General features: G+C 45.1%; 1 protein-coding gene across 1 annotated transcript; it reads right to left on the bottom strand.

The window, feature by feature from the left end:
• Positions 1 to 2556: 2556 nt before the first annotated feature.
• LOC123067601 (uncharacterized) lies at positions 2557 to 4245 on the bottom strand (the record flags this gene model as incomplete). The annotated part of the gene is made up of 2 exons (XM_044490332.1): positions 2557 to 3263; positions 3996 to 4245. Coding segments are annotated over 2 exons (957 nt in total), but the record flags the coding sequence as incomplete, so codon positions are not given.
• Positions 4246 to 12522: the final 8277 nt, after the last annotated feature.

Raw genomic sequence — 12522 nt, forward strand, 5'->3', positions numbered from 1 at the left:
AAAACATTGAATGCTCTTTCAATATCTTTTCGGGCTGCCTCTTGCACCCTTGCAAATTCACATTGTTTTTTTGTTTTGGGTTCTTTGATGCTCTTGACAAATATGCACCAAGGAGGATGTATACCATCTGCAAGATAGTACCCCTTTGTGTATTCATGCCCATTGATAGTGTAGTTGCAAGCAGAAGCATCATCACTAGCAAGCCTAGCAAACAATGAGAGTGTTGCAACACATTGATATCATTGAGTGTGCCGGGCATACCAAAAAAGCAATGCCAAATCCATAAATCCTCGGATGCTACGACCTCTAGTACAATTGTTGCATCACGAGACTTGCCACAATACATTCCTTGCCAAGCCTTGGGGCAATTTTTTAATTCCAATGCATACAATGAATGCTATCTAGCATCCCAGGCCAACCTCTCCTCTCATTAGCTGCCATCAATTTCTTTGTGTCATCTTCATTTGGTGCCCGAAGATACTCGGGAGCAAAGACACGGACGATCACTTTCGCAAATCTACGCATAGACTCAATTGTGCTATCTTCACCAATGCGAAGATACTCGTCGGCATAGTCAGTCGGAACGCCATATGCAATCACCCGCATAGCTGTGGAGATTTTTTGATATGCACTAAATCCTTTTAAGCCCGCGGCATTCCTTCTGTGAGTGAAATACCGGCAATCTACACGCACGCACGCCGGCGCGTCAATCTTCTACACAGCTCACGAAAATCACAAAAAAGGGACTAACCGACGGCGAGTGGTCTGGGGGGCGGCGACGAGGGTGGTGCGCTCGGCGGTGGTCGATCCCAACGGCGGCGGCGACTGGGGGGCGGCTCTTCTCGCCGGATCCGAAGGGACGGCGCAGCGGCTCGGCACGGGAGGGTGTGGGGCGGCCCCGCGGAGCGATTCCCCCCGCAGATATGGCCGGAATTGCCGACGGCGGGCGGGCAGAAGCAAGGGCGGGCGGCGGCGGAAGGAAGGGGGAAAAGAGCGCGAGCTGAAATGTCCCTCCCTCCAACTGCTCCTCTGTGATGCAGGGCACCGCAGCCGTGAGGGGGAAACCCGCGTTTTCCCGGGTTGGGTCCGGAAATTTGTCGCGCCCCCTAAAAAATTTTGCGGGCCGGGGCAGGATGCGGGGTCTGATCGGGCAGACTTTCCGACCCGTACCCGCATTTTGGCGGTTATTTTGCGGGTCGGGAGCGGATGCGGGGTCTACTAGAGTTGCTCTAAGGTTAGGGAAGTGTGGTATTTTTTTTTCTTCCGTTGCAACGCACGGGCTTTTTTTGTTAGTACCAAAATTGGAAGAGGCGAAAGCGAACCTTTTTGGGACGATCCTAGCTATCAACAGCCTATTTATGTATTTCACATAAATAGGTGCTTTTTTTTTACTTGTCTGCTATTTTTTTAAAGAAAATTAGCGTTCTACTTTCGTCCAACCTTACCCTCGTTTCTCATTTTCTCTTTCCGTTTTGATTAGTTATATCCTATTGCAATGCACAGGCGGTTATCTACTCCCTCCGTCGTACGATATACTAAAATTATTTCTCAAGCTAAGCAGCATAAACCAAAATGCAAACGGCAAAGTTAAGCCTAACCAGAACACCCCGACTCCGGAGTGTCTCAAAGGAACTCAAGATTAAGGTCTTCTTTAATTCATAGGATTGTAAACTATAGAAATTTTTTCACAGGATTCATTTGCACTAGATTTCATAGGAAACATCCCATCCACTCAAACCTCTTTAAAAAAATTCTGCGTTTTTTCTATGCACAATCAAACACTCATACAATCCTGTAGGATTCAAGACGACATTCCACTTTAATCCCATGTTTTTTCTATTCCCGCGTTTTGAAAATCCTACGAATCAAAGAGGCCCTAACTAGCTAGAAGTAGAAGTGTAGCCAGAATCAAAGAGACCCTAACTAGCTAGAAGTAGAAGTGTAGCCAGTTAAAACTCTCAGTCTCTCTAGGGTATTCCGCAATGACGTGTCTCTAGAATAGACCACACAGCGCTATGAATACAAATACAGCAATGGAAGAAAGAAGAAAAAATCGTGCAACATGCCTCGAGAGAGCAAAGGCCGACCGGCATATCTACAATCAGAGGCCCGTCTAAACAAAATAGAAAGCCAACCAGAGAGCAAGCTCAAGATCAAAACTCCGAATGGTCCCAATAAAGTTTGTAGTCTTCTAAATTAAAAGTGACAAGTTGGCAACAACACAAATCCAGGTTCAGTGAGATGGTCGAGCTTAGTACCATCGGCTAGATAGTATAACTTACATCAATATAACGGTGTCCCAGGAGAATAATTAGAGTTGCAGTGAGGATACGATTCGCCAACTTTACTAGCAGAACACGAGAGGGGCGTGGAACTAAACTCGGGGTGAAACTACAACCTACGACATGACAGGTGCATCGGCTGGCTCCGTCTCTCATGGACCTAAAGCCGCGGTGCTACCACCTGCATTTTGGGTTTGGACACAGGAAACAACTTAACAGAGAGCAAAGGAGACTGATAAATCAAGGGACACTAAGCTAAGAATACCTTCAGGGTTCAAGGTAAAGGCAAGCTCACGGCCACCCACTTGTCGTCACTAAAGGGAAGCACGGTCGCCCCCGCTGGTAATTTCAGGTCAGGACGGCATGGGTAGATCTGGATTCGGTTAGTTGACATCGAGTAACTGCATCGGGCAGAATCAACAGGCACTGCAGTTGCTTTCGCCGCAAGGTTGGAAGTATTGGTTGGTGGCATTGAGCCCAAGGGGAGAGATGTGTGTTCTGGAGTTGAGTTCATTACTTCATCCTCGATGCTTGGCTCTGGAACGTCTACTTCAGCCTCAGCGCTTGGTTCTGCAACGTCCATTCCTTCAGCCTTGATGCTTGGCTCTGGAACGTCTACTTCCGCCTCAGCACTTGGTTCTGCAACGTCCATTACTTCAGCCTCGGTGCTTGGCTCTGGAATGGCTGGTTTATCATTTTCCATCTTGACAGGCTGGATAGTTTCAACAGGAGATTGTAAAGCAACAGGCACTGTACTTGTTGTTGCCACAAGGTTGAGCATATCAGTTGGTGGCACTGAAACTAACGGGGGTGACCTGCATTCTTGTGTCAAGTCGATTACTTCAGCCTTGATGCTTGGCTCTGGAGCAGCTGGTTTAACATTTTCCATACTGCCAGATTTGATAGGTTCATCAAGAGATTGTGTTTTGTCAGCAACAGGAAGATAAATACGGGAGCCAACAGAGCAAGAATCATGCTCAGCTGCAAAATGGCCAAACCATATGAGTCAATAGATGGAACAGCCAAGATAAATATATACAAAGAGAAACACAATCATTGATATCAACTACTCCCTCCGTTCCTAAATACTTGTCTTTCTAGACATTTCAAATGACTACTACATACGGATGTATGTAGACATATTTTAGAGTGTAGATTCACTCATTTTGCTCCGTATGTAGTCACTTGTTGAAATGCCTAGAAAGACAAGTATTTAGGAACGGAGGGAGTACAAGCAAATACAAACTCATATTGCAGTATGACACAATCATTGACATCAAATACATACATACAAGATAACAATCAACAGATAAGGTATAGTTCATTTGGATTGCTACAATGTCCAAAACAAGACCTACGATTGCATGATCAGTGAACTGTCCAAACTCTGAAGTCTTCCAAGTTAAAGCAACATAAATTAAGCTCCTGCAAATTGTAGAACAGAGAACTTGTGAAACATGCATGATGGATAACAATATAAAATTCACATGTTATTAGTATGTAAACACATCACCCGCAGTTTACTTGTCACATAAAAATTCTGTTATATGGGTCATGTGTTTCTTACGGAAATCACATTATAAACAGGAACGTGGACCAGAAGCTGGTTCAGAAGAAGTCTACTGAGGTTTCATCACATGTCAATAGTATGTAGAAAAAGAAAGAGGAAGCTTTTTCTTAAAAAAAAGATAGGAAGGTAGGCAGAAAACTCACTAGCATTAGAGTCATTCTGCCCGTCACTTGTTCCCATTGATACTTGGGGAAATGAAGAATCAGATTCTACAGTCTTGACCTCTTGCTCAGTGAGGGTTTCGGTTCCTTGTTGCATCTGTGACCCTACTAGAAGAAAGAAAAAATGTTGGTGGCCATGCACAAAAGTTCCACGAGAGATTGTGCATTCAAGAGAAAAAAAAGGTGGGAGCAATTGAATATAGAAACCTTTAAATATAATCCACAAAGCAATATGCAGAGCATAATTTTAAAGCATCGCATACAAGTAGAAGTATAGCAAACAAATGGTTGGGGAGCTATTGAGGCTATGCTTAGAGAAATCAGATTAGTCTCGTTATTGACTCTATCATTTTCATAGTGGAGGGCATACAACAAATGGTACATTAGGCATAGGCTGGTGGTAATACTGTCATTTAGAGGATTTCTGTTTCAGGGGAAGGATTATTGGGAAGTACTACTGTCAACTAGGTTCAGGAATTTCCTATTTTAAGGAGCTAATGATCTGATGAGCTCTTTTAAGATGCTCCACCTTACCTCACCAGAGGTAAGATAAGGTTTAAATCTGAGCCGTTGATTGAGGGAGGTTAGTTTTGACCTTAATGAAATAATGCTGGCAACCGGTATCATATTTAGTAAGGCATGTATAATTGGCATGAATCCTTCCATAACAAATGGTAACCAGCTTTCTCTGGTAAAAATGGTTACAATCTGGCAATTGATTACAATGGGATCTTGATCACGTTCCAATTAATTGGTCTGAATCGATGCATCCTATCCACAATGAAATGCTTGATTGCATAGCCATAAGTAATGAATAGACAAATGTGCCTCCTAATGCTCATGAACAGAGAGACAGCTGTGTAGTACGTGTCATGTATGATTTTGATAGCTGGTGTGGCGTATGATTTTGACAAACTCTTTGCAAGAGATTAGAGGTGTGTTCCTTAAATAAATTGTACCCAGGATGGTATGCAAACACTCGTCGAGCGATAAAATGGAAGTCATAATTTTGACAGGCTATTTCAAAGACACAAATTTGTAAATAGCTCGATGAAATGATGAATTTGGAATACATACATCACTTGATTAGAAATATAACAAAGATATAAAATTTGAGGGCATGAATAAACCATAGTAATTCATTACCATTCAGACATGTTAGTTTAAGACATTTAAAAAAAAGGCAACCTGGTGCATGTAGCTCCCGCTTGCGCAGGGTCCAGGGAAGGGTCCGACCACTTTGGGTCTATAGTACGCAGCCTTTCCCTACATTTCTGTAAGAGGCTGTTTCCAGGACTTGAACCCATGACCTCATGGTCACAAGGCAGCAGCTTTACCACTGCGCCAAGGCTCCCCTTCTAGTTTAAGACATTTGTTAAATTTAAATATTTTCTCTCTCAATCCATTAGTTTTGGATGAACTAAAAAAAAGGTTATAATGCATTCTATTACGTATATGGTCTACATGTCAAACATTAATGCCATTAATGATTTGGTTATGCCATAATAATGTGTATCAACATGTCCATCCTACATAACAATTTCCATTTAAATCCTACTCCCTCCGTTCCGAATTACTCGTCCAAGAAATGAATGTATCTAGATTTATTTTAGTTGTAGATACCCATTTTTGTGACAAGTAATTCCGAACGGAGGGAGTACATATTAACGTGGAGTAAACTATTGCAGAGACAACATTACCCTTGATAAGGTCAAAGTGACCTCTTACCCTCTGTAAGGTAACAAATACATCATCTTAGCCATTAGATCAATATTAATTGGTAGTCCCTAATCATTTGGGGGCATCTTAAAATTTCTCTAATCTGACACACCACCAAAAACTACTCGTCAAGTTCGTCCTGTTAAACACATTATTGTGAGGCTGTTGGGCCGAACCACTCATGTATCACGTTGGAGTAGTTAGGTGTTGTATCTCCTTCTATCTCCTGTTTAAGTCTCCTGTAATATCTCTTGTTGGTTAGATAAGACTCTGCCAACTCTTGTAACACAAGTAATCAATCCAATATATACCAATGCGGCTCCCCTGTTGGGAGTAGGAACGCTTACCCAAATCTTTACATGGTATACAGAGCAACCTCTTCCGCCACATCTAGTTCGATTTGCCTGCGCCAAGAACCCTAGCCACCTTCCTTCTACCTGCGCCAAAAACCCTAGTCCACTTTCCTTCCATCAGCCATGGCCTCTTCTTCCTCCGCCATCAACTCCAGCCTCAACTACAACACCTCCGAGCCACTTACCCGAACCAATTACATCCTATGGCGCGCACAGGCAAGAGCTGGGTAAGGAGTACTGAGTTCAAAGGCCAGTTTATTATGTCAGTGAGGTTTTGATTGAGTCAAAACATTGATACCCACATTGGCAGAAACTAGTATATGGGGTGTTCATGGCCAGTCGCAAATTAAATCGGTATGTTCTTGGTCATCCCATTACTATGGTCAGCTCTGCTCCCTTAGGCGATATTATTCAGAACAGGGAGGCCATAGGCAGAGTTGCTAAGTGGGCCATCGAACTTGGTCCCCATGGGTTGAAATATATGCCAAGGACAACAATCAAGTCACAGGCTCTTGTGGATTTCATCAACGATTGGACAGAGTTGCAGACACCAGAGGAAAAGCCATATAACACTTACTGGACGATTCATTTTGGCGGGTCAAGGCAGCTGGAGGGCTCGGGGGCTAGAGTTATCTTGACTTCCCCATGATGTGATAAGTTTTGTTATGTGTTACAACTAATGTTCCCTTGCACTAATAATGTAGTTGAGTATGCGTCTCTACTCCATGGCCTTTGGATGGCTAAAGAGATGAACTTAAGCTGGGTGAGGTGCTTTGGTGATTCAGATTTCGTGGCTCAGCAAGTTTCAAGTACTTGGGACTCCAAAGACCCGCTCATGGCGGCTTATCGTCGGGCGGTTGATGTCATCGTGGGTCATTTCAAAGGATATCAAGTGGAACATGTTGATCGTAGAAAGAATGAGGCGGAAGATGCTTTAAGCCGGCTAGGATCTCAACGTAAGCCGGTGCCACCCAATATTTTCATTGACATATTGCATAACCCTTCAGTTAAGCTACCAACAGAAGAGGATCTTGCAATCCCTGCCCCGAAGGCAGTTAGTGGCAGCTCTTCACGCCACACCTAATTGGACAGTTCCTTATTTTTCTTACATGACCCGGGGAGAGTTGCCTGAGGATGAAGCTCTGGCCAGGCAAGTAACCCGGCGTTCTAAGTCCATGACTATTATCCATGGTGAGTTACACCAATGCAATGTCAGAGGCATGTTCCAGCGCTGTGTTTCTCCTGAAGAGGGCCGTGAAATTTTAAGGGAGATCCATGAAGGAGACTGTGTGTTGGGGAACGTTGCAGAAAATAAAAAATTTCTATGCATCACCAAGATCAATCTATGGAGTCATCTAGCAACGAGAGAGAGGAGTGCATCTACATACCCTTGTAGATCGCGAGCGGAAGTGTTCAAGAGAACGGGGTTGAGGGAGTCGTACTCGTCGTGATCCAAATCACCGAAGATCCTAGTGTTGAACGGACATCACCTCCGCGTTCAACACACGTACGGTTGGGGAAGATGTCTCTTCCTTCTTGATCCAGCAAGGGGGAAGGAGAGGTTGATGGAGATCCAACAGCACGACGGCGTGGTGGTGGAAGTAGCGGCGATCTCGGCAAGGCTTCGCCAAGCTCAGCGAGAGGGAGAGGTGGTACGTGGGGAGAGGGAGGCGCCAGGGGCTAGGGTGCGGCTGCCCTCCCTCCCCCCTCTTTATATAGGGGCCCTAGGGGTGCGCCGGCCCCTATAGATCCCATCTCAAGGGGGGCGGCGGCCAAAGGGGGGAACTTGCCCCCCAAGCCAAGTGGGGCGCCCCCACCCCTAGGGTTTCCAACCCTAGGCGTAGGGGGAGGCCCAAGGGGGGCGCACCAGCCCACCAGGGGCTGGTTCCCTTCCCTCTTCAGCCCACGGGGCCCTCCGGGATAGGTGGCCCCACCCGGTGGACCCCCGGGACCCTTCTGGTGGTCCCGGTACAATACCGGTGACCCCCGAAACTTTCCCGGTGGCCGAAACAGGACTTCCTATATACAATTCTTCACCTCCGGACCATTCCGGAACTCCTCGTGACGTCCGGGATCTCATCCGGGAATCCGAACAACTTTCGGGTTACCGCATATTAATATCTCTACAACCCTAGCGTCACCGAACCTTAAGTGTGTAGACCCTACGGGTTCGGGAATCATGCAGACATGACCGAGACAGCTCTCCGGCCAATAACCAACAGCGGGATCTGGATACCCATGTTGGCTCTGACATGTTCCACGATGATCTCATCGAATGAACCACAACGTCGAGGATTCAAGCAACCCCGTATACAATTCCCTTTGTCAATCGGTACGTTACTTGCCCGAGATTCGATCGTCGGTATCCCAATACCTCGTTCAATCTCGTCACCGGCAAGTCACTTTACTCGTACCGTAATGCATGATCCCGTGACCAAACACTTGGTCACATTGAGCTCATTATGATGATGCATTACCGAGTGGGCCCAGAGATACCTCTCCATCATACGGAGTGACAAATCCCAGTCTCGATCCGTGTCAACCCAACAGATACTTTCGGGGATACCTGTAGTATACCTTTATAGTCACCCAGTTACGTTGTGACGTTTGGTACACCCAAAGCACTCCTACGGCATCCGGGAGTTACACGATCTCATGGTCTAAGGAAATGATACTTGACATTGGAAAAGCTCTAGCAAACGAACTACACGATCTTGTGCTATGCTTTAGGATTGGGTCTTGTCCATCACATCATTCTCCTAATGATGTGATCCCGTTATCAATGACATCCAATGTCCATAGTCAGGAAACCATGACTATCTGTTGATCAACGAGCTAGTCAACTAGAGGCTCACTAGGGACATGTTGTGGTCTATGTATTCACACATGTATTACGATTTCCGGATAACACAATTATAGCATGAACAATAGACAATTATCATGAACAAGGAAATATAATAATAACCATTTTATTATTGCCTCTAGGGCATATTTCCAACAGTCTCCCACTTGCACTAGAGTCAATAATCTAGTTACATTGTGATGAATCGAACACCCATAGAGTTCTGGTGTTGATCATGTTTTGCTCGCGGAAGAGGTTTAGTCAATGGATCTGCGACATTCAGATCCGTATGCACTTTGCAAATATCTATGTCTCCATCTTGAACATTTTCACGAATGGAGTTGAAGCGACGCTTGATGTGCCTGGTCTTCTTGTGAAACCTGGGCTCCTTGGCAAGGGCAATAGCTCCAGTGTTGTCACAGAAGAGAGTGATCGGCCCCGACGCATTGGGTATGACTCCTAGGTCGGTGATGAACTCCTTCATCCATATTGCTTCATGCGCTGCCTCCGAGGCTGCCATGTACTCCGCTTCACATGTAGATCCCGCCACGACGCTTTGCTTGCAACTGCACCAGCTTACTGCCCCTCCATTCAAAATATACACGTATCCGGTTTGTGACTTAGAGTCATCCAGATCTGTGTCGAAGCTAGCGTCGACGTAACCCTTTACGACGAGCTCTTCGTCACCTCCATAAACGAGAAACATATCCTTAGTCCTTTTCAGGTACTTCAGGATATTCTTGACCGCTGTCCAGTGTTCCATGCCGGGATTACTTTGGTACCTTCCTACCAAACTTACGGCAAGGTTTACATCAGGTCTGGTACACAGCATGGCATACATAATAGACCCTATAGCCGAGGCATAGGGGATGACACTCATCTTTTCTCTATCTTCTGCCGTGGTCGGGCATTGAGCCGAGCTCAATTTCACACCTTGCAACACAGGCAAGAACCCCTTCTTGGACTGATCCATATTGAACTTCTTCAATATCTTATCAAGGTATGTGCTTTGTGAAAGACCTATGAGGCGTCTCGATCTATCCCTATAGATCTTGATGCCTAATATGTAAGCAGCTTCTCCAAGGTCCTTCATTGAAAAACACTTACTCAAGTAGGCCTTAATGTTGTCCAAAAGTTCTATATCATTTCCCATTAAAAGTATGGCATCTACATATAATATGAGAAATGCTACAGAGCTCCCACTCACTTTCTTGTAAACGCAGGCTTCTCCATAAGTCTGCATAAACCCAAACGCTTTGATCATCTCATCAAAGCGAATGTTCCAACTCCGAGATGCTTGCACCAGCCCATAAATGGATCGCTGGAGTTTGCATACCTTGTTAGCATTCTTAGGATCGACAAAACCTTCCGGCTGCATCATATACAGTTCTTCCTTAAGATAGTCGTTAAGGAATGCCGTTTTGACGTCCATTTGCCATATCTCATAATCATAGTATGCGGCAATTGCTAACATGATTCGGACGGACTTCAGCTTCGCTACGGGAGAGAAAGTCTCATCGTAGTCAACCCCTTGAACTTGCCGATAACCCTTAGCGACAAGTCGAGCTTTATAGATGGTAACATTACCATCCGCGTCCGTCTTCTTCTTAAAGATCCATTCTATCGCTCGCCGATCATCGGGCAAGTCTGTCAAAGTCCATACTTTGTTTTCATACATGGATCCTATCTCGGATTGCATGGCTTCAAGCCATTTGTTGGAATCTGGGCCCGCCATCGCTTCTTCATAGTTCGAAGGTTCACCGTTGTCTAACAACATGATTTCCAGGACAGGGTTGCCATACCACTCTGGTGTGGAACGTGTCCTTGTGGACCTACGAAGTTCAGTAGCAACTTGATCCGAAGTACCTTGATCATCATCATTAACTTCCTCTCCAGTCGGTGCAGGCACCACAGGAACATCTTCCTGAGCTGCGCTACTTTCCGGTTCAAGAGGTAGTACTTCATCGAGTTCTACTTTCCTCCCACTTACTTCTTTCGAGAGAAACTCTTTCTCCAGAAAGGACCCGTTCTTGGCAACAAAGATCTTGCCTTCGGATCTGAGGTAGAAGGTATACCCAATGGTTTCCTTAGGGTATCCTATGAAGACGCATTTTTCCGACTTGGGTTCGAGCTTTTCAGGTTGAAGTTTCTTGACATAAGCATCGCATCCCCAAACTTTTAGAAACGACAGCTTAGGTTTCTTCCCAAACCATAATTCATACGGTGTCGTCTCAACGGATTTAGACGGTGCCCTATTTAAAGTGAATGTAGCTGTCTCTAAAGCGTATCCCCAAAATGATAGCGGTAAATCGGTAAGAGACATCATAGACCGCACCATATCCAATAAAGTGCGATTACGACGTTCGGACACACCGTTACGCTGAGGTGTTCCAGGCGGCGTGAGTTGTGAAACGATTCCACATTTCCTTAAGTGCGTACCAAATTCGTGACTTAAATATTCTCCTCCACGATCTGATCGTAAGAACTTTATTTTTCGGTCACGTTGATTCTCTACCTCATTCTGAAATTCCTTGAACTTTTCAAAGGTCTCAGACTTGTGTTTCATCAAGTAGACATACCCATATCTACTTAAGTCATCAGTGAGAGTGAGAACATAACGATAGCCACCGCGAGCCTCAACGCTCATTGGACCGCACACATCAGTATGTATAATTTCCAATAAGTTGGTTGCTCGCTCCATTGTTCCGGAGAACGGAGTCTTGGTCATTTTACCCATGAGGCATGGTTCGCACGTGTCAAATGATTCGAAATCAAGAGACTCCAAAAGTCCATCTGTATGGAGCTTCTTCATGCGTTTGACACCAATGTGACCAAGGCGGCAGTGCCATAGATATGTGGGACCATCATTATCAATCTTACATCTTTTGGTATTCACACTATGAATATGTGTAACATCACGTTCGAGATTCATTAAGAATAAACCATTGACCAGCGGGGCATGACCATAAAACATATCTCTCATATAAATAGAACAACCATTATTCTCGGATTTAAATGAGTAGCCATCTCGTATTAAATGAGATCCAGATACAATGTTCATGCTCAAAGCTGGCACTAAATAACAATTATTGAGGTTTAAAACTAATCCCATAGGTAAATGTAGGGGTAGCGTGCCGACGGCGATCACATCGACCTTGGAATCATTCCCGACGCGCATCGTCACCTCGTCCTTCGCCAGTCTCCGCTTATTCCGCAGCTCCTGTTTTGAGTTACAAATATGAGCAACCGCACCGGTATCAAATACCCAGGAGCTACTACGAGTACTGGTAAGGTACACATCAATTACATGTATATCACATATACCTTTAGTGTTGCCGGCCTTCTTGTCCGCTAAGTATTTGGGGCAGTTCCGCTTCCAGTGACCGTTCCCTTTGCAATAAAAGCACTCAGTCTCAGGCTTGGGTCCATTCTTTGGCTCTTCCCGGCAATTGGCTTACCGGGCGCGGCAACTCCCTTGCCGTCCTTCTTGAAGTTCTTCTTACCCTTGCATTTCTTGAAACTAGTGGTTTTATTGACCATCAACACTTGATGTTCCTTTTTGATTTCCACCTCCGCTGATTTCAGCATTGAAAAT

This window comes from Triticum aestivum, chromosome 3B (assembly GCF_018294505.1).
Source record: "Triticum aestivum cultivar Chinese Spring chromosome 3B, IWGSC CS RefSeq v2.1, whole genome shotgun sequence".
Classification (NCBI taxonomy): Eukaryota; Viridiplantae; Streptophyta; class Magnoliopsida; order Poales; family Poaceae; genus Triticum; species Triticum aestivum.